This window comes from Mastigoproctus giganteus, chromosome 12, assembly GCF_048544385.1.
Source record: "Mastigoproctus giganteus isolate SK-2022 chromosome 12, ASM4854438v1, whole genome shotgun sequence".
NCBI lineage: Eukaryota > Metazoa > Arthropoda > Arachnida > Uropygi > Thelyphonidae > Mastigoproctus > Mastigoproctus giganteus.
In genome coordinates, this window is record NC_143586.1 from 147837990 (window position 1) to 147861278 (window position 23289).

The following is a 23289-nucleotide window of genomic DNA, read 5'->3' on the forward strand; positions in this document are numbered from 1 at the left end:
CATTGATTACCACTCTCCGTCTTCTCCCACTCAACCATCCCTTTATTCATAGCAGCAGTTGGCCTCCAATGCCACTCTGCTCCAATTTGTTCAGCAGTCTTCCATGTGCAACAGTATCAAAAGCCTTTCTAAGATCCAAATATATAATATCAAAGTTATTCCCTGCATTCAGTTCTTTTGTGACTGCATCATATCCAATCAAATTGGTCAGGCAAGACTTTCCCTTAACAAAACATGCTGTGTCCGAGCTATAACTGAAGTGTTGGCTAGATGATCCTGCAGTGCTTCTTTAACCAGTGCCTCCATTAATTTTCCTGGAACAGAACTTAAACTAACAGGTCTATAATTACTTGTGTCACCCTTTGATCCTCCTTTCTGAATCGGGGTCACATTTGCACAACTCCAGTCAATGGGTACATCCCCTGAGTCCAAAGAAGCTATCACAATTATAGCTAAGGGTTTGCTTATTTCCTTTGCTGTTTCCTTTAATATAACTAGATAGATCCATCCACTCCGGATGCCTTTTTTGTGTTTATCTTGACCAATTTCTCCTCCACTTTCCTCTCAGTTATTACGAAATCATCTAGCTCACTGCCAGAGTTTAACTCACCTCTGGCATTCCCCTCCCTGAATAACTCCTCATGGGTGAATGTAGATGCAAAATACTCATTTAGTTTGTTAGCCACCTGAGCAGGATCATCAACAGTTGAACCATCAATATCCAGTGGACCAATCTGATTCATCCCTTTCCTTCTAGAGTTTACATAGGTAAAGAACTCTTTGTTGTTTTTCTTTGCATCCTTTTCCAAAGATTTCTCATAATCTTCCTTTGCCTGCCTAATCTCCTTTGTGACTTGGTTACAGACCAGCTTATATCTATCATAGGCCTCCATGTCACCCATTAATTTATATGTATCCCATGCATTTTTATTCTCTGCGATATGTCTCATTAGTTCATCTGACATCCATTTAGGCCTAAACCTTGAACAATATTTCTTAGTTGGTATGTAAAGCCTAGTAGCTTCCAAGATAAATTATTTGAATGCTTCCCATTTTGAATTTGCTGTTGGCATCATGAGTTGGTCCACCCGTACAGAATTTAAATACTGTCTCAGACCACTGTAGTCGCCTTTACGAAAGCAAAAACCCTTCCCTTTATCCCTGATGGTAGTTACCTCTTTGAGTAAATCCCACTTCAGCACATTGTGATCACTACCACCTAGTGGTTCCTTTCTCTGCAGATTCTTAATGCATGAAGAATCACTACTGATAATCAGATCAAGAGTATTACTCCCTCTAGTTGCCACCCGAACATGCTGATGTAGAAAACAATCATCCAATAAATCTACAAAAGCCCTTCTAGTGTGAGAGTGACCAACCCACATAATTAAAGTTAATTCCAGTTAGTTAATCTGGGAAATTAAAATCCCCCATTATAAGACTTTCTGATTTACTGGTCCACTCTATTTCCCTGTACAGTTTCTTATTATACTCATCAGAGTCATTAGGCCTATAGCACACCCTACTCTCAATTTTGATATCCCAAAATGCTTATGTCACACCAAACTGACTCGACACTGCATTGTCCAGCAATGTCGACTGGCTTCACTTCCTTGGATTTTGTGTTTCTTAATTAATAGCACAACCCCTCCTCCCTTCCTATCCTGTCTATCCTTCTTGTACACATTGTACTCCCCAAATTCCAGTTTTGCATTCCTTATATCTGTGTGACACCACGTCTCTGATATCCCAACAATATCTGCCTTTGATTTTGAGCAGTACCTCAAATTCAACGGTGTCTGAAATACCCTTCATCTTGTTTTCCAGGCTGCTGCTCATTCCAATAGAAGCAGTGCAAGAATCACTTTCACCTCTGCCAGTGGCTATTGTTAATCTATTAGTCCTTGTATTCCCCCAAGCTAGCAGTTTTCCGACCCACCTAACACTGCCTCGATAGCATCAGCAAATATTTAATATTTGCTGATGCTGGTTCTTAATGCACGAAGAATCACTGCTAATAATAATTAATAATGATTATTATTAATAATTAAATGGTTCAAAGAAGCCCGAGGCTTATGCTGCACCAGCCAAAAAAAAAAAAAAAATAATAATAAAATTTCCCATGTTTCCCTGAGAGAGAAAAGAGAATCACCAAGAAGGCATAACTAGATCAAGAGCATTGCTTCCCTCGTTGCATCTCTAATATGCTGCTGTGTTAAATAGTCATTCAAGATATTTACAAGAGTATTGCTTCCTCTCGTTGCGTCTCTAACATGCTGCTGTGTTAAATAGTCATCCAAGATATTTACAAGAGTATTGCGTCCTCTCATTGCATATCTAACATGCTGCTGTATTAAATAGTCATCCAAGATATCTACGAGTCTTGCTAGTGTGTGTGTGACCAATAGCAAATACCAGTTATCTGGAAAGTTAAAATCCCCCATTATAGGCGCCTCCGTAGCCAGGTGGGAAGGAGTAACAGTGCGTAGCACACGCTTCTTGATTAGACCTGGGTTCGAGCCCGTTACCACCAAATACGGAGGATGCGGAAAGGTCAGGGAATGACTACCGCATATCCCGGAGCAATATGGCCTTAGTTGCTAATGCTCCAAATAACAAACAAACAAATAAACAATAACAAACCCCCATTATAATATGGAAAGTTATGATTCCTCATTGGGCTGAATGAAATCATGATACTAATTCTGGGCCGATTGCTGTTTTCTGTATTTAATGATCATATTGATGTATACCAGGCTTAATATCTAAGTTTGTAGACGACACGAAGGTTCACAGGGTTGTAATGGCGGTATGCTATGGCAACAAGATCTAGAAAAATTAGGCAGTTGGGAGAAATGGCAATTGAGGTTTAACATCGACAAATGCAAAGTACAGTATTGCATATGGTAGCATTAATCGGAGATTAATCCACCAAATGTGTGATAATACACTGAGGGTAATGGAAAATGAAACAGATCTGGATGTAATTGTGCAATGATAGATAGAGTTGTCTGAGCAATTCAGACAGGCTGCCAGGACAGCTCAAGAAGACTAACTGAGATCTCATATAAGTTCAAGGAACTTAAATGAGATCTCAGTTAGCCTTATGCACCAGCAAAAGGTGACGCTGGTTGCACCGTATGGCTAATAATAAAGAACTAGACAAAAAACTGTTTAGCTTCCTTTCTTGCATTATTTGCCACTACTAATACTAAAATAGAGAATGAACTTTTGCAAGTTAATTTAGACTTGATTAAATCATTGTCTAGCAGTTGTGAAAAGGAAATAAAACATTTATCCATGATAAATTTTAAGAAAAAAGGAAAAAACAAGAAACAAACGCATTTGAAAGTATATCATATTTTTGTAAAATTCAGTTCCTGATGATTTTGTTACAATCATTTAAATTTTTAATTCTAAAATTTAATTTTCTTCATCTTTTCTAATATACACTCTATCAACTTTACACCATACATATTTGTAATAATTTTGTTTAGCAAATTGTTTTGTATTACATAAAATATTTTTGTAATATGGACTCTCAACGAAAATCACACTATTAGATCCGTTATGAAATAAATCTTGTGCAGTAATTTAACTTGCTTAGACTTCATGAACGAATTTAATTTTGTAACAGCATTCTGAAATTTTATAACCACTTAAGACTGATTTGGCATTTTTCTAACTTTATAAGAGTATACTTGAGCAATGTCATTTTGAACCAAAGGAATTTATAATAAGACAGCCAGATTCTGTACAATTGTTTCAAAAGTTATCAATTTTACTTCTAGTAAAATTGATAACTTTTCTAAAACTTCAGTTCGTTCATTAATTTCAACAAGTCTGTATTTCTGATTTGTATAAGAAGCATCAAGAGAAGTATAATGTTTAGACAACAAACTATTGTCTTGTAACTTACTAATGTTCTGTTGAATTGAATCAAAAGAGGATATGAAAGAGATTGGCTTACTAACCTCTTCCATTGATTGTTCTAATTACACATACCTCTCCATTATTGCTTTGATATTTGGAATTTCACTCAAAAGATCAAAAAGATGTGACTTATGAGAAAGCTTGATTAACATATTTTCTATACTTGGAGGTGAGAAGATATCGATATAAAGAACATATTCTCTACACTTGGAGGTGAGAAGATATCGATATAGAGAACATATTCTCTATACTTGGAGGTGAGAAGATATCGATATAGAGAACATATTTTCTATATCGAATACCGACAGAGATAAATCAGACCGATTTTCTAGCAGGAAATTGCTTTTAAACGTTAACAGAGAAAGTTGTGAATAGTTGGATGGTTCCAGTGAATAACCATTTCAATCAGATTTTTTTTCTTTATAATAAAAATGATAACCAGAGCTGGAACTAGGGTGTGGAGAGTGGGGCGCCAGCCCAAGGTTCAGCATTTTAAGAGCGCATTCGATCAGTTATATATTTTAAAATAGCTTCATTTTTGATTTAATTACAGTCGAACCTGTGTTTAACGAACTTCTTTATAGCGAATTTTTTGAATTTCTTTTGGTAATTACATTTAATAGTTTCTGTAGAATGAAGAAAATTTCCATATAACAAGCGGATTACGAGAGACAACTTTGTGTACTGTACTTTGTTTCCGCCTCTGGGCGTTAGGCAATTATAAAGCTCAAATTAAGGGTAAAATAGATTACCGTTGCACAATGTAAGTGGGACGTTAAACATATGCAGCCACCTATCCCACATGCGTCCACATTATCCCGTTTATTATGTGAGAAAATTTCCTTGATCACATGTTCATATTTTCCACTATCTTGGAAAAACTACTGCAATTTTCAGAGGTTTGAAAGTTTTTCTCTAGTATAGAGCTAAGATGAAGCTCCGTGCAAAATTTCATTAAATTTGGTCCAGTAGAAGATAAATTAAACTGGAATAAATTTTCGTAACGTTTTTCGCATGACGGTTTTTCATTACAATTCGTGCATGAGTATTGTCTAATACAAGCCTGGGCAAACTTTTGGGCTGAAGGGCCACAATAGGAATTCAAAAAGAAGGCGGGCCGCACGTAAAATACTATTTTTAGATATATGTTATTTGTTATCATGAAGAAGAAATATAACATAACAAAATTATTCTCTAACAACCAAGAATTTAATGAGATGAATGGAACTGTTTTGCATCTTTTAATATTTTTTAATTTCGGGTGTTAATTTTGTAGTTGAGATTCTTAAAACTGCTTGTAAATGTTCATCGGTGATGCTTGATCGTAAAGAATTTTTATTTAGATTCATGATGGAAAATGTTTGTTCACATATGTAGGTTGATCGTAATATAACCAACATTTTTCGGGCAAAATCTTTAAGTTCGTCGAATTTGTCCGAATTAAAGAGTATTGTAAAATTTACAGATTTCCTCACGATGGTGCAATTTCATTAAATTGGTATCACACTGCAGATCTATAATCTGAAGCTGTAATTCACTCGGTGCACTATCAATTTCTATTGAAAATGGGTCGCGCACTATTGCCAAACTTGTCTCGATTTTTCGGAAGTCGCCAAATCTTCGTGAAAAGTCGTCGTTCAAAGCCTTAATAATTTCACAATATTTTTCAAATTTATTTTCTGGAATCTTCAGCAACTTCATGGTTGGAAAGTGGCCTACCTTGTTAATCAATAAATGTCGAAGGACTAACTGGAGTTTTAATTAAAATACATTCAAACTTTTTACCATATCATGGGCGTATAAATTTTTCCCTTGTAACACGGTGTCCAGGGTAAACGCAAAATCACAAATACAGTTATTATCAGTTAATTTGGGAAAGTCCATAATATTTTTCAGTTTTAAAAATAGAACGATGTCATCTTTAAGATCCCATACTCGCCGAAGAACTTTTCCTAAGCTAAGCCATCGAATTTGGCTATGATAAGGAATATCTGTGTACTCGGATTCAATATCTTGAAGAAAATTAACGAATTTTCTGTGTTTCAGGCCCCCTCGATCGTATTAAATTTACTAGTTTAATAATACAAGATGTGACATGTTCAACTTTTAACGCATTTTTACATAATACTTGTAGATGTATAATACAACGAATTGTAATTAAATTATAATCAGGATAATTTTCACAAATTTTTATCCTGAATTTTCTTTAACGCTCCAACATTTTTACCTGTCAAACTTGGTGCTCCGTCAGTTGTTACGCTTACCATTTTGTTCTGTAAGGACCTGTCCTTACAACTGTTATTTGATAATGAGAGTTATTGATATTGAAAAATTATTAAGGAATATTAATACAGACAACCAATTCAAATATATATGGTCAAAACTAATAACAGAATTTGTATACAATAGTTCAGATAAGTCCAGGTTTAATTGTGTTCGTTTCGCCTATTACCTTTAAGCAAGAGGAAAATTAACATAGCAACGGGGGGAAGCGTTTCGAACACGCGATTCAATAGGAAACACTGATGGAGCAGACCGTAGCTAATGAGCACAGATCAGAGTAAACATTTCACCCCTAAAGAACAATGAGCCGAAACAAAAACAATTAAGATAGAGATGGAGCTCAGTAATGGAGATACTCAAGAAATTTAAGTACACGCTTTAAATTTTCATGGGGCAATTAACGACAGGTGTATCCAGGCAAATACAGGGCGTAGATCGGTGTGGATGTGAGGTCACAAAGAAGATCTGGAGACTTCTTGGCTGACCGGAACTTCCGTTTACCTTTCTAGAAAGTTCCAGAAATTGCTGGAAAACCGGACGTCCTCATATAAAGGATGGAAGACACGCCCACGGAAGAGTATAGGACAAGAATGGGAATTACAGGGGAAGGGATGTACAGGTCAGCGATTGGCCAGAGTGAAAAGCGTAGGAAATTTTGAAATTCAGAGTGAGGAGAAAGAAAAGTTTTTTTTGAGAGAGTCTTTGGAAGTGCGTAGAAGAAGACAGTCGTGCGTAGATTTTAGCTTCTTCAGGTTCCATAATGCATGAGGAATATTGTTGCATCCGAAAGAGTAGGACTGAAATATTTACGAACTATACAGCTATTTAAAATATTTAGAAACTGTACAATTATTTAAAATATTTAGAAACTGTACAATTATTTAAAATATTTACAAAAATACAATACTGTATTTGTAAATCGCGATCCTGTAGGATAGTTAGTAGCTGAGCCGTGCCGAGGGTGAGGCGAACGAGGCTCTTGCCTCAGTTTAAAAGTTGAAAAGCGGCGCCAAAAAAGATTAAATAATTTTTGAAATTAATAACGCATAAATAAATCAGTTATATATTTATAATAAATACTGCTTATGAAAATAAAAATCACTTTAAGCAGTTTTTATTTTATTTTTTGTCATCCTATTATTTTTATTAAAATGTGTACCGGAAATGTATTTTAAATAAATCATATATTTTTTAATTAAATTAAAAAAATATATATTTTAGGGGAGGACCCAATTTTTCATTCTTGCCTCAGGTGCTAAAATGGCTCGGCACGGTCCTGGTCAGTAGGTTCGTTGACCAACAGTAATAATAATATTAGTAACCGGACACAACCAACCACCAGCAGTTGGTACCAGTACCCGTCATGGGGGGAGGGAAGGAGATAAAATCCCGTAAGAACAAAATGTCATAGAAATAATCCCTAAAATTCTCTGACCATTTTTACTTCTCATATATCTGTGTACATATTGCTATTTCTATTATCCTTGCATTTATGTTGCTTCAAGTATTTTCATTCGTAGCACGTCGGTTCCAGTCTTCATTTCCCTAAATGCGTCTCTAATCTCTTTTGATTACCATTAGACCTAATTTATCCTCATTAACCCCATATTCTTTCTCACTCTCACACATACTTACTTCCACCTCTTATATATATAAATCGTGTACATATATTGTATCTGTCTATTCAGTATAGCTTCTTTGTCTTTTAATAATTTTCCATCTCGATCTCAGCTGCGTCTGTCTTGAATCAGTCTTATATTCATTTTTTAAACTTCACCCTTCAAACATTAATTCATGCAGTTTGTAAAGGACATTACGTGGAGAATTAACTGTAAATATAATATTATTGAATGGCACTTTTCCACGTGTCAGGATTATGATTCATTGGAAGGAGTAAAGTCACCCCCTTTTTTTTTTTTTTTTTAGAACTTGGTTAACATTTACATTATCCAAATAAATGGCAACGCTTCTGAATTCACCTATGGAATTCTGTCCGAGGTTCGGGAAAGGAATTACGCATAAACTGAAGAGACACTATTAGCAGTCTTAGTATGCAAGCTGACAACCACAGATCTGTCCCACAGACTTGACCCACGGATTTGACCAAGAAGCAGCCACACTGCTGCTGTGTGACACCACGTACTGGACCAAACACCTGGAAGTGACAACCACGGATTTAAAATTCGACCCAAGAATTTGACCAAACAGCAGACATACTGCTGCTGAGCCTTTTGGCGATCTATGCCGGCTCTCTTGCCTGGCATACTTTACTCCCTTCCCTGGGGGGGTGACGTCCCCTATCTTCTCCCCTCCTCGCCATCCCACTCTTTCCCTCTGGTGGGGCATTCCCCACTGACACGTGCTGGGGTCATCTACTCTATTGACCCCAGTCCTTCCTAACTATCCCCTCAGCCTTCAGTCTCCACCCTCTCTTTCTGTCTGCACACCAGCGCCTAAACCAAATTTTTAACTTGTCTAAATTATTTCGCCCACTCCTCGGCCTCTAAATCTTCAAGGCACCCCCGCCAAATAAGGAAAATACAATATGTATGTGTTAAACATACAAACGGGCGCGATATATCTCAGGAAATTAGGTGACAGGGCCTGCCAGAGTAAAAGCAAACTACTGGGTACCTTGTCTGCCTCCACAGGGCGAAAGTGGAACAACGTCGGACCTCAGCAGTGGTCTGGCGGCTAAATGGCCAGAGGACAACACATACCTCAAGATCCATACACTTTTAAATCAAGGTAAACTACGTGGAGATGGGGGGAACCCCTGGTGCCATTTGACCCCAAATACACTTTACACTGAGTATACAAGCACATAAACAACCTTGTTTATGTGCTTGTATGGTGTGATTGCAAATAGAGCACATTTATTTAATGAAAACTACATCACGCACTGAATGAGAACGATCCAGATAGAAAAGTTGATATGCAAAAAAATAGTTTTTCCAGATATGATGAAATCTTGAAATAAAATAATGAATAAATAATAAAATCTTGTGGTGTGATGAGGCAGTTTTCAAGATGAATGGACATGTTAACCCACACAGTCGTGTTTATCGAGAACAGCAAATGAAGAAGAAAAAGCATTATTAGGAAAAGCCTAATAACAAGTTAAGTTATATAAGCTTTGTTACATTTCAGGCTCGTTCGATTATTAATTCCCTTGAGTAACTTACTTCAGGGGATTGAAAACGATTATACAAAGGAAGCCCCGAAATACAGCAATTCATTTTCCGGCTATTTTTAGAAAGGAGAAGGTGGGGGTAAGAGACGAATTTCACTAACCACTCGACAACTGCCAAATTTAATTTTCGGTTGGCCATTGGCCCAAAGCCGAACGTCTGAACTGGCTGTGCAGGTATAGAGAGTTCACCTAAGGAAACACAAAAGTACCGTACAGTTGTTTTGTAGGGTAGCAGTGGCGGGTTCAGGGTAGGGACATCGTGGCACGTGTCCCCCCCTTGTCGCTTTTCGGAGAATATACGTCAATCATTTAAATTCTCTTTAGCTACAAAATTTTTTTTTTTCATTGTTAACATAGGATTTTATCTATTTTTGCATTATGGCTCATCTATTTTCAACTGATTACAGTGGCAACACTGATGCTGATGTGATCGCCATTCTAGTTCGAGGTGTCACGCAGTTTGGTCGGCGCAATGTTTACATCCAATTAATTCAGACTTTAGCTGTGTCCGCTGGTCACATTATGTTTGAGTGTCATATTTTTTTTTGCTCTGTGCATTATTTTGTGCCTTGTTTGTGCATAAACAAGACACAAAATAGTGTCCTCCTGTCACAAATGCCCCTCCTGTCATTTTTTTCTGGATCCGTCACTGTACGGTAGTGTGTAATACTATTTAAACATCTTTTAGATCTTCCTCTTTGTAAATAGCATTGACACAACTGCATAAATTTATATTTGACCAAAAAAGAAACATCGGTTGATGTACGTACTACGTTAATGTACGTACCGTGTACATTCGATTTTTATTTCTTAAATTAATTGAATTTTTACTTTTTCTGTGATTAAGAAAAGTGCAAAGTAAGTTATTGTTTTCGTAAAGGTGAATACAGTGGTCGCAGGCAGTTTTTGAATTCTATACAGTGTATACAATGGGTTCAGCTGATGATGATAAAAACAGTGAATTCTAAATGGCAGGCCTTCAGGGAATTAATCTTGGAAGCTACTAGGCTTTTCATACCAACTAAGAAATACTGTTCAAGATTTAGGCCTAGATGGATGTCAGATGAACTAATGAGGCTCGTGGCAGAGAAGAAAAATGCGTGGGATACATATAAATTAGCAGGTGACACAGAAGCCTACGGCAGATGTAAGCTAGTCTGTAATCAAGTCACAAAGGAGGTTAGGCAAGCGAAGGCTGATTATGAGAAATCCTTGGTAAAGAAAAATAATGAAGACTTCTTTACTTATGTAAACTCTAGAAGGAAGGGGATGAATCAGATTGATCGACTTGATGTTGGTTGTTTTTTTGTTTTTAGTTATTTGTTGGCGCATCGGCTTCTGTGGCCATAATGCACCTCCCAAGGTTTTTGCAGTACTGTGATTCAAGCCCGAAGCGGGATTCGAACCCGCGACCTTTGGGTTGCCAGGCAGGCACTTAACCCACCCGACTAGCCCGGTCGGCACGTGATGTTGGTGGTTCGACTGTTGATGATTCTGCTCAGATAGCTGACAAACTGAATGAGTATTTTGTATCTACATTCACACATGAGGAATTCTGTAAGGAAGTGGAGGACAGACGTTTACTGAAATCTAACAGGGAGCTAAATGATTTTGTAATAACAGAGAGCAAAGTGGAGGATAAATTGTTGAATTTAAACATAAAAAAAAGGCACCTGGGGCAGATAGAATCTATCCAGTTATATTGAAGGAGGCAGCTAGGGAGGTAAGCAAACCCTTAGCCATAATTATGAGAACATCCTTAGATTCAGGGGAGGTCCCCATGGACTGGAGATGTGCAGAAGTATCCCCAATTCACAAAGGGGAATTCAAAGGGCGACCAAAATAAATATAGACCTGTTAGTTTAACTTCTGTTCCGAGGAAAATAATGGAGTCACTGGTTAAAGAAGTGATGCAGGATCACCTAGACAAATAAATAAATACATTTTCTGTTTATACTCCGGGACGACCACATGGTCAAAGGAGTTCACCAGGTAGAGAGAATACCAGAAAGAGCACCGTATTCAGCAGTCATGGGCTTGAACCAGAGTCACTCAAGACATGTGTACTTATGTACCCGCGCGCTTGACCACTCGGCTAAGGAGAAGTCTTGTCTGACCAATCTGATTGGATACTACGATGTGGTCACAAAGGATCTGGATACAAAAAATAATTTTGTTATCATATACAGTACTTGGATTTCAGGAAAGCTTTTGGTACTGTTGCACTGGTACAAATTGGAGCGGTATGGCATTAAGGGAAAGTCGCTGCAATGAATAAAGGGATGGTTGAGTGGGAGACAGCAGAGAGTGGTAATAAGTGGACGCTGCTCTACGTGGATTAATGTTATTGGTGGAGTCACCAGAGTTCGGTGCTGGGCCTATTATTGTTTTCTGTATTTATTAATGATATCGATGAAGGTATGTCAGGCTTAATGTCCAAGTTTGCAGATGAAGCAAAGGTTGGCAGGGTTGTTAATGATAGTAAAGACAGTATGTTACTGCAACAGGATCTAGAAAAGTTAGGTAGATGGGCTGAGAAGTGGCAACAGAAGTTTAATATTGACAAATGCAAAGTACTGCATATGGGTAGCAGTAGCCCAAGAAAAACGTACCAACTGTTTGGTACTACACTCAGGGAGGTGGAGAATGAAAAAGACCTGGGGTAATTGTGCTTTGGGATATGAAGTTCTCTGAGAACTTCATATCCAAATGCACAATTGTCTCTAGCAGAGATGAAGTTCTCTTCATCTCTGCTAGAGACAAGGAGGTGATTATATCTTTGTATAAGGCAATGGTCAGGCTACACCTTGAGTATTGCGTGCAGGTCTGGAGGCCTCATTTTAGGAAGGATGTCCTTCCTAAAATGAGGCAACAAGAGAAGGGCAACAAGATTGGTGAGAGGAACAAAGGGGTTCTTTTACCAGGAGAGGCTTAAATTCTTTCAGTTGCAGCATCTAGAGACTAGGCACCTGCGAGGTGATCTGATTGAGGTGTACAAGGCCTTGAATGGTTTGAGTAGGCGCAATGCTGATGGGAAACTTCCACTTGTTGAGATTAAGAACCTGAGGGGGCATAGATTCAAATTGAGGAATGACAGTTGTAGAATATATATGCGGAAGTTTGCCTTTAGCCAGCGGGTAGTTCGTTGCTGGAACAGACTTCCATCTGTTGTTGTGGAAGTTGATAGCTTAAATAAATTTAAGTCTAAACTAGACAAACATTTGGAGTGACCTGATTGGTGAAATGGGAAGGTTTTTTTTTTTTTTTTTTTTGACTGATGCTCAATAAGCTTGCTTTCTTGCATCATATGCCTCAACTAATGCTAATATGCATTTCACGTTTTGTAATACTTTCTAATCGACAGTCAAAGAAGTGTAACACGTACTCCAGGCTGTGTGATTAATTAATTGAACAATTGTAGTACGCTACCAAAGCTTTCATAATGTAGTTTACTTATTTATTCTTGGATTTTAATAACAATTGAAATATAAGAGTTATTAACTTTTCTGCAGTGATTAATAAATAAATAAATAGTGTAATTCACTTATGTATTTAGTAAACTGATTTAAAAAAAACAACTAGCAGAAAACGAAGACATTTATGCGCGAATTGAGAACATTTCTTAGCATCCGCCATGTTGCTCATTTATTCCTGCAATCAGCCCACGGAAAAAATCATAATTTCGAGTGCTTCAGATACAATATACGGTATATGGATAGCCTATATGATAATGTATGAAAACAGTGAAATAATAATTTCCGGACTTCTGTTGGCCGAATTTTAATGAAATTGGGATACTCCTCAAATTGTTCCACGCTATCCCAATATAAAACTTTATCAAAATCAATAAACTGGGGTTCGAGTTATTATTATATGCGGGCGAACAAAGAAATAATAAATGGCTGGTTTCTAATGATCCGATTTTAATGAAATCTGGAATTACTAAACGATTTTTGAATTTCTAAAAGAGCGAAATATAATATGCTATGAAAATACATCCACTGGGAGTCCAATTATTACATGCCGACAGACAGACAGGACATTGGGAAGACAATAGGCGCTTTTGGCATTCATGCTAACGCGTCTGAAAAGATTTCAGATTGTTCTTTCGTGCCCATTATTTGAGGTTATTTTATAATGAAAATAACATGTTACAGAAATTGTTGAATAATAAAAAATGTTTTATTTTAAAGTAGCTTTTTAGGCGCATTAACATATATCGTTAAGCATTCCTTGTCTTCGCCATAATTATCCGTCCATCCGCCCGCTCATAATAATTCCATTCTTAGTGGATGAATTTTCATAAAATTTCATATTTGGCCTTTTAGAAAGATTTATCAAGATGTCCCAAATTGCATTAAAATGGGGACCAATAAAAATCTGGATATTATTGTTTCTTTGTTCGTCGCAATGTAATAATTTGATTTCCACTGTATGGATTTTCATGAAATTTTATATTTGGCTCTTTTGGAACGAATTGCCCAACTTTCCCAAATTTCATTAAAATCAGAATAGAAGTCCTGCAATTATTATTATTTATTATTATTATTTTTAAACACATATCATTTAGGTTGTTCATATACCTATATGTTGTTTATATAATTCAACTACCATATATTGTAGTTGAATTATGCTTGTGGCCGTGCGCCGATTAGAGAAAGAAAGGGGCAGTATATGACGGATGCACAGTAATGTTTTCGGAATGCTAGATATTTCTTAACTCGGAATTTTTTTTTCTCTGATCATAATTTTGAAATGTTGTTGCCATTTCATCTCTTACTCCCGTTTAGTTTCTTAACTTTAATTCTGAAGATTTTTGATCATTCTTTGTTTTTTAGCTATATTTCAACACAATAAGTTAAAATGAGCTTAAGAACTGTATTAAAACAGATAATTTTGTCTTTTGACTGATGTCTCTCTATATAGGTTTCTCCAGATATGTATAAAAATACCGTTGGATCTCTATTTACCCGATTTCAGTGTAGTTTTGGATGGTTCGACAAATCTTTCTAAAAGAGCCATATTTAAAATTTGGTGAAAATTCCATTCCTAGGAGTCGAGTTTTTACATGCGGTTGGACGAACATAAGGACGATTAGTATCAGCGTATTTGTGAACTCGCCTTAAAAGCAATTTAGACAATAACCACGTACAATGCAACGACGAGGTTTAAAATTTCTAAGTGGAAAAATATGTAAAATGAAAGTTGGGAAACCCGAAGTCCAAAATGTGTATTTTGCAAACTAGGCGTTGCTTACGATCGATGCTTGTTTCAGAGCTGTGGAATGCATTTTGTGCGAAGCTTAAGTAGTAATAGCAGAGAGAGGAAGTGAAAGAGCTGAATATATGGTTTATTGCTTTCTTTTGTCGTTTTATTTCATCGGAAGCTCTGGCAGAATTTGGTATCATAAAAGTGAACAAGCGCTAACAAATTTTTTATTACCTTGGTATTTTTATTCCTACTTAAAAAAAAAAAAAATAAGAATCAGAGGAAGAGGACTTTAAACAGGCACATGCAAACGATAAGAACAACACAGGTACACTCAGGAAACGGAAAGAGCCTACCACTCGGTCACAGGGAAATGCTAATTAAGTTGTGGACAATTTTGCATTCTAAAACTTTGAGTTTTTGTCAGTCCTTTGGGAGAATATTTGTCACTTTCCTTACAGTTATTTGAGGATTTTCTTTGAAATTTAAATAAAATGGCATTTAGTGAATATATATTGGTGGTTCTTTATCATACCGATTAGAATTTTTCCTCATACTGAGAAGAAATATTAACCCCCTACCGCAACCTTTTTGTTTTCATGAGCCAGGACATTAAATTCTTGAATACCTTACGATTCTAGTCGTTTTAGCACCATTGCATTGTTTTGTTAAATTCAATTTAAGAAAAATACCTCTCTCACTCTTATTCTTAAACCTTTCTTAATCCAACGCCTGTTCTTGTTCTCTGAAGTGTCTTTCTTATGTATCGTTCGGTTGTCGCAGCTTGTCTCACGTGCAAAAGGCGTTGTTTGGATGTTCATTGTACATCCTCTTTACAAGTAAATCAATGTGCGACTTGAATGTAAGTTCGGTGTCAGATATTATCCCCAGATCTGTATGAGTTGTGAAAATTGGAATAGGCATTCCATTTATTTTTGGATGTACGAGCGTTGGTGATTTTTGGAGAGAGTACACCATCAGTACAGTCTTCTGCGGATTTAGGGCTAGACCAAATTTATCCAAGTATACGAATAGCTCGATAAGCGTATGGTTGATCTGGTCACACAATGCACTATTAGACAAGGACAGTTGGATGGTCGTTAAGATCTTATGTCATCTGCGTACGTGTATACATCGTCCCTGCCTTCGCAGAACGAGATCATCATTGCAGTAAATATCTTAGTAAATATCAATATAATCTTAGTAAATATCAATATTTATTTCATGTGTACTTCTAGCAGAATTTCTTCAGATTTTGTTTAACGTTGTAAAAGGAATTTGAACATTACGGTTTTAAAGCATTACCTACTAAAATGATTTAAATTCATAATCAGTACTCAAATTCGTAGGCAATTTTAATTAACAAAAATCTAAGCTGTGGGGTATAATATATGATTTGGTATTCAAGCATTTAGGTTGTCTTAACACAGAAGAACCGCCACTTCTTTTACAATATAAAAAAAAAATGAATAAAACATGAGTATAATTTTAAGCATGATAAAAATATTTTTAAAATTAAGTCTTTACATAATAATGAACTCATTGCACGCTTAATGAGTTGGTAATGTCAGCTATGAGTTGTAAGATGCTACAGCATTTTCGAGATATCCAGACTATAGTATTTTTTCATACTGAAGAATAATTATAAAACTAAATGCTATGTGATACTTACAGATCTCTGAGCTCTTTAATAGGAGTGAAGGCTTCTGGATGGATGTCAATAATTTTATTATTCAGCAGGTCGCTGAAGATTAATAAAAGGACGTATTAAATAGAAAAAAAAAACATTTAGCATTGAATTTCTACACAATTCCTACAATACACTGTCATTTTTATTTATTGAGAGAGAGTGGGGGAGAATCCTAAGTTATGCTAATCTTATTTTTGTTAAAAATAAATAAATTCTTTAAATACCGTTAAACAAATAAAGCTCTATACAAATATATATATAATAGAAGAATAAAACACACAGATACGCTTCAAATACACTAATATTATAAAGTTAACAAAAGAAACTTCTACCAGAGTCTTTCAAGTACTAGTGATCTTCATCAACCAAAAAACTTTTTAAAAGAGGCAGTGGTATATAAATGTACAGAAACAGGGGACAAAATGACCGTGCTTGTCAACTGAAAGGCACAAAACTGGAAGGAAGGAAGGAAATGAATGGAGCTGCTTCAAAAAATTGCAGGGGCCACTGTCAATTTGCGCTGATTTATTGGCTAGAATCAAAAGAATGATGATAAAATTGTTAACATATATGGCTGGCGGCGGCTCTGCAGAGTATAAACGGAAATTTATTTAAGAATTACGATAATTATGGAAATGAGTTTTTTTTTTTTCCTAACCAAGTTTAGGCTCTTATCACACATGTATATCAGATTCTTTATACTTTGCTCATAAAAGTCCTTTGGTTGCTGTTGGCACCATTACTTAACAGCTTCCTTCACTTATTTATCCGGGTCGAATCCACATTTTTTGAGTCAAGCGAAGGTTGCCAGATCATTTTTAATTTAATTGTACCAGAGATATGAAAATCTCCAGGTGAATGGAGAATGCACAATTATTTCCCAATGCAGTTTCTGGATATGTACCATAGTGCATTGAGCCGTTTATGATCGCGCTTGGACACGTGGGAACCTATTTTTTGTAGATCTTCCTTTACTGCAGTATGTCATGGAGTACGTGCATTCGGGCAAACTCATGATTGCTATCCAGCTCCCTGGCCACATCGATTCTCGTATACTGATTCGCCCAGGTGACACTGTCAAGAAAGTATTTTCTTTTGTGAAACCGGTGTTGAGTCGGCCTTCGAAATATTTTTCTTCATGATAACTATTTGCTCATTCGTATACTTTTTGGCATACCATGTATTCATTCATTCAACCTCTTGAAAAGAGAGTGTTATCCGAGCATTAGTCAAGCACACTTTTCTGCAATGCATTTTATAACTTCTTATACATTCTTAATTAACAATCATTAAAAAAAAATTAAGGCTTGACAAACAGTTATTGATGTACACCTTTTCCATACGCTGAGGAATTCCGGCCGAAGAGAAGAAACAACACATTACGCTGGCTTGGACGCACTCTTCACTGTGTATTCCATCTTGCTCCTGCTGCTGCGTTTCTCTCTTCAGCCTGCGCATATTATAGTAAATGACTAAGTGCCCTTGCCCAGTAGAAACATTAGTACCATTCCTTAAATTTACATCCACTGCGGTTCGTAATTTAAATTTAAGACAGTCAAAGTTTCTTTTTCATTTGTCTTGTCTTCATTTACAAGTATATGACTAAATGTCTTAACACATTTCAGAGCAAATTATTTGTCAGTTGCAGTGTTTCTTTGCTTTCTGCTTTTGACAACCCTTTTTTAAGTAGCAGTAGTCGTAGTGGTAGGATTTTAGGAGCATGAGCAACTAAGGACATATTGTTCCATATATACTGTCTGCAAATTGCATGTGTTCTGTGGTCGATTTTCTGTTTGCTGGAGAAAAACCCGTGTTTCCGGGAGAAAAACCATGCTACAGTCGCCCCTGAGACTGAATAACTCAGCCACTTTGTGAAAAAGGCCTATAAAAATTCCTCACGGCATTGATGGGATTTGAGTCATAACCATTTGGGACAGGTCGCCGAGTCGTTACGCACAAGTGTGAAAAAGTACACGTGCTTTGAGTGACTGGGGTTAAAGTCCGTGACTGTTAAATGCAGTACTCTTTCTCGCATTCTCTATATCTTGTGAATTCCTCTGACCGTGTGGTCGTCCCGGAGTATAAATAGAAATTTATTTATTTTTCCAGCCGGTTTCTTGCATTTTTTTTTTTGCAAGAACAAAATCGGTAACCGTTTTTGGACCGCCTTACTGGTCATAACAAGATAACTTCTTATATTTTAAATTTGTTATAGTAGGTTGCGCCTCTTCAGGATATTCTTCGAAATTCCTTTTCGAAGTTTCACAGAAGCATTTGATTTACTGAACCTATAATAATACCAGGACCTAAAATAGATACTTTAATTTGTTATATTATATAGAATATTCAAAGGTTTGGTCCTGCAGAGTATTGCTGGTTAATTTGGAATATAGTATAATATGTAATCTCCTAAAGCATTATCTTAAGACGTTCACTTAAGTGTTAGTTGATTCTTTTATGGATATAGGTTATTTCATTCTGGGCAGCTTAAGATGGCCATGCAGTAGAAAGGCTGCCACTCATACACTGCTCGACAAAATGAACAGAACACGTAGAAAGCGTGGTGTAATTCGCACAGCTTGCGATGAAGCAGGACAAAATTTGGTATGGTGTGCCATAGAAGAACGATGAAATGAGGAGACAGAGAGAAACTTTGGACAGATATAAGGGACATTTATAGGAGTTGTATAAGAATTACCAAAAAAGGTCACATTATAGAAGTCAATACAAGCTGCTCGAAAATATGGTCACATGACATCAGTATGGGGTGTAATCAGCACAAATATTAGCTCATTAAGTGACCGAGGAGTTGGCTGTCGGAGTGCCAGTACGACACCCAAGTGCGTCCTACACATGTTCGATCGATCAGATTTAAGTCTTGCTCGTGCTGGCCACGATAGTCGTTGGATATCATCAGTTTCAAGATATTCCTGCACCACTTGAGCTCTATGTGCAGTGGAGTTGTTTTGCACGAAAAGAAAATCTGGCAAACCGCACCACTAAAAAGTCTCACATAGAGTTCTCGGATCTGTTCTCGGTACCTATGTGCTGTTACGGCGTATATCTCGTTGTCTCCAGATAAAAACACGTCTAAATCTGTTTGGAGGCTAAAACGGGACTCATTGGAGAACTGTACTCCATTTGTCAGGACTCCAAGTCACATGTTCATGGCACTAGTTTCGACGAATTCTGCGGTGGTTTGGGGTTAATGAGATACAAAGCACTGGTTTTGCATCTCTTTAACAAGGAAACCAGATTGAATCTTAACACAGTCCAGTTGGAAATGTTTTCCTCTGTGGCCGCAGCAACCTCAAGAGACAGTTGATGACAGGGCATTATGGGGTTCCGTGTTGCTGTTAGAAACAGATATCGAACTGTTCTGGTTGATGTAGCCCTCGGCGAACTTGACCAGCTATTCTTGTAATGCTTCCTGTCTCCTGAAACTGTTTCCATAGTGCCGCGATGTCACTGCCTGACCCATTAAGCCAGCGGTTCCTAACCGGTGGTTCGTGAAAGTGTTCCAGGGGGTTCGCAATAAAAATTCTGTAATGGCGTCTGTTTAAATATAGCCGGGTGGGTAAAGTTCCTGCCTTGCAACCCAAAGGTCGCGGGTTCGAATCCCGCCTCGGCTTGGATCAAAGTACTGCAAAATCCTTGGGAGGTGCATTATGGCCACAGAAGCCGATGCGCTAACAACTACAAAAAAAAAAAAAAAAGCTTAAATATAACTAATAATAAACAAGCAAAATAAAATTAAATAAAAAGTTAAAATTTCCAAAGAAAGAAACCACATCTCCCATTATTCCTGAGAATTAGTTTACTATCTTAAAGTACATCATGTTAAATAAATATGTTTTCCATACTAAATTTTTTTTCATTCTCAAGGATCATTGTTATGTATAGGTACTTTTTATTTCTTTTTTTTATTGGAACCTATAGTACTTAGTATCGTGAATGGGTTGAAAAGTTGAAAGAAAATACTTGTTGAGATTAAACTTGAACGTCTGTAGATTGTAATTTTCAGGAAATACGTATGAAGGAAGGTGGTTCCAGAAAACAGAAGTTGAATGAATAAATGAGGAAGAAGAAAAGTTGGTTCTGTGAGTTTGAACTTGGACAGCAAAATGACGTTGACTGGTTGCGGCATGTGTTCAGACTGCTTTGAAAGAGAGAACAGGAATTATAGAAGCTAATTCAGAAGAACAGTGCCATGCAAGTGTCTATAGTAAAGGCATGCAACAGAAAGAAGTCTATGAGACAGAGAGTGGAGAGACTCTGTTAGGGATGAGATATCAATTAGCCTAACTGCCCTCTTTTGAATGAAATCTAGAAGCCTGAGAGAGATTTTGGGGGCACCGCCCCAGATGTGGGAACAATATTCGATGGTAAAGCGGATTTGCGATTTCTACAGAGTCAACAACTGTTTGGAAGAAAAGTAACGACGACAGCAAAATAGAAAACCCAGTTTATTTGATGCAGAGGAAGCAATATTAAATATTGCTTCCTCTGCATCAAATAAACTGGGTTTTCTGTTTTGCTGTCGGCATAAAGCATATTACAAATTTTGTAATGTGCTTTATGCCAAGAGAGATTAGAAGTCAGGGTAATCACCAAGATCTTACCTGGAAATCGGAGCATCATCGAAGATAAGCATAGGAGCAGAAGAATCCTTTTTGCGAGATATAACGCAGGACTGAGTTTTAGAAGGATTGAAATTAAGTTATCTTTGCCCCCACTAGAGAATTACCTCGAGATCAGCATTTAAGGATTTGGCAGTGGATACTCGAGAAGTTAAAGCTGATTGAGCAGGGCTAGGTTTCTGAAAGTGGAATGCAATGTGCTATCATCAGCAAAACTATGGGTAGGATTTCCCGTCAATGGAAGAAGGTCATTAATATACAAGAGGAAAAGAGTGGGGGAAGAACTGAACCTTGGGAACACCAGCATTAGTGGACAAGTTAAAAGACAGAGAGCCGTTTACTATCACCTGCAGTGAGCGGTTAGAGAGAAAACTGGATACCCATTACAAAGAACAGCTGGCAAATCATAGGATGGAAGCTTATTTAGAAGACCTTTATGCCAAACACCACCAAAAGCCTTTGAAATGTCAAGAGAAATGGCTTGAGTTTCACTGAACGTTTCCATTGAATGTGTCTATAGATGGGTAACATAAGTCAGAATATCACCAGTGGAACGACACTGACGGAATCCATACTGGCGATCGTTGATCAGACGAAAGATTTCCAGATAATTTAAGAGGTGGCGGTTAATTGATTTCTCCATTACTCTGGAAAGAGTAGAAGTAATCGCAATGGTACGATAATTGGATGGAATTGATTTGTCACCCTTTTTAGGAACTAGCTGGATATGAGCAAATTTCCAAGCAGAAATAAAATGACCTTTGTAATAAGAAAGTGAAAAAAGACGACACAAAACAGGAGCAAGCTCAGGAGCGCAGGTTTAGAGAACAAGTGAAGAAAGACCATCAGGACCTGGAGTTTTCTTAGCATCAGATTCATCTTTCTGATATCCTTTTGACGGAAGCCCACAGAGGGCATTGAATGGAGTGTACTGGGAATAGTTTGAGGTGATTTACAAAGATCATCAATACATGAGTTGGAAGAAACAGAACCATCTGTTTTTGTCGGAGGTGGGAACAGGGATGGGCAAAAATTGCGGCCAATAGCTTTGGCAAGAGAACAGAATGCTCAGCTACTATTTGGACTAAAAGCAAGCTTTCTACTCTTATCCTGTTCGAAATCTAGTTTGGACTGATTAATAACTGCTTTACAATGTATAAATAATACTTAATAATAATTTTTATTATTATGCAATGTCGCTTATAAAAACGTAATACTGGAAATATTTTATAATAAAAATTCAGAAATATACGATGTCAGAGAATATAGTCTTAGTAGTTCTCGCATTAAAAATATTATGTTGAAAAGGGTTCGCGATAAAAAATATTACATCGAAAGGGGCTCGCGATAAAAAATATTACATCGAAAGGGGCTCGCGAGTCAAAAAAAGTTGGGAATCGCTGCAATAAGCCAACGTGCCGCCTGCGACTGCCCGGCTTCAAGTCGTCAAATGGCCCCGATATCTCAAAGAATCATCTAAATGACGACTTGCAATCATCTAAGAATCATCTAAACGACTGAATGACCGACAAAAAACGGAATGAAATGATATTTTTATAGGCATGGATAATTTGCATAATGTACGAGGCGTCTCTGTAGCCAGGTGGGCAGAAGCAACAGTGCGTAGCACACGCTTCTTGATTAGACCGGGGTTCGAGCCCGTGACCACCAAATACGGAGGTTCTGTTAATTTTGTCGAACAGTGTATTTGTGTAGTTTATTAGTTAATTTTTACCTTTTAGAAACAGTAAACTAATTTTTTAATATCCTGGTTTGTCTTATTTGTAATTTCAGTTTTAATTACAATTTTAATTTGTTTAATCATTGTTTACAGTTCGTTGGTTAAAGAGCTATGCGGCGCGTAATAGACCGGCCTCTTGGTGTTAGTTTCAAAATGCCCCCATTTCGTTTTGTTTCAAGGTGAAAGACGGTTTATGTTAGATGGGGTGTGGGCATACTTATCATATTTTCAATCAGGGGTTCTTACTTTAGTGGTGCCACGTTAAGACTATCGAATAGGAGTCACTTTACATAATTTATGCTGTTTTACCTTATACGCATTACATCATTTCTGTAGTTACAGCGTGATTTAACGAACTCTAGCAAAACATCACTATGGTTATCATAATCTTTAAATTTGATTATGCATATCACAAGCGTATATAATACAATATATACACGGTGTTTTTAAAAGGTCTCGCCAATCTTTGAGAGTGTATTCTATCGAGAATAGAGATGAAAAAGTTCATATGGACATTAGTTCAGAAACTCTTCCATTCCGAGTATAGCCCCTTTTTTATAGAGTGAGGATAAGGACACTTGTTACTTTTACTGCAAGTGTT

General features: G+C 36.9%; 1 protein-coding gene across 1 annotated transcript in view; it reads right to left on the reverse strand.

Moving 5' to 3' along the window:
* LOC150077501 (uncharacterized) overlaps positions 1-23289 on the reverse strand; it is a 450301-nt gene that overhangs the window by 39843 nt on the left and 387169 nt on the right. The window contains exon 13 of the mRNA XM_090386887.1: positions 16290-16361. Coding sequence (XP_090243013.1) covers positions 16290-16361 — 72 coding nt within the window. The remainder of the gene's footprint in view (positions 1-16289; positions 16362-23289) is intronic.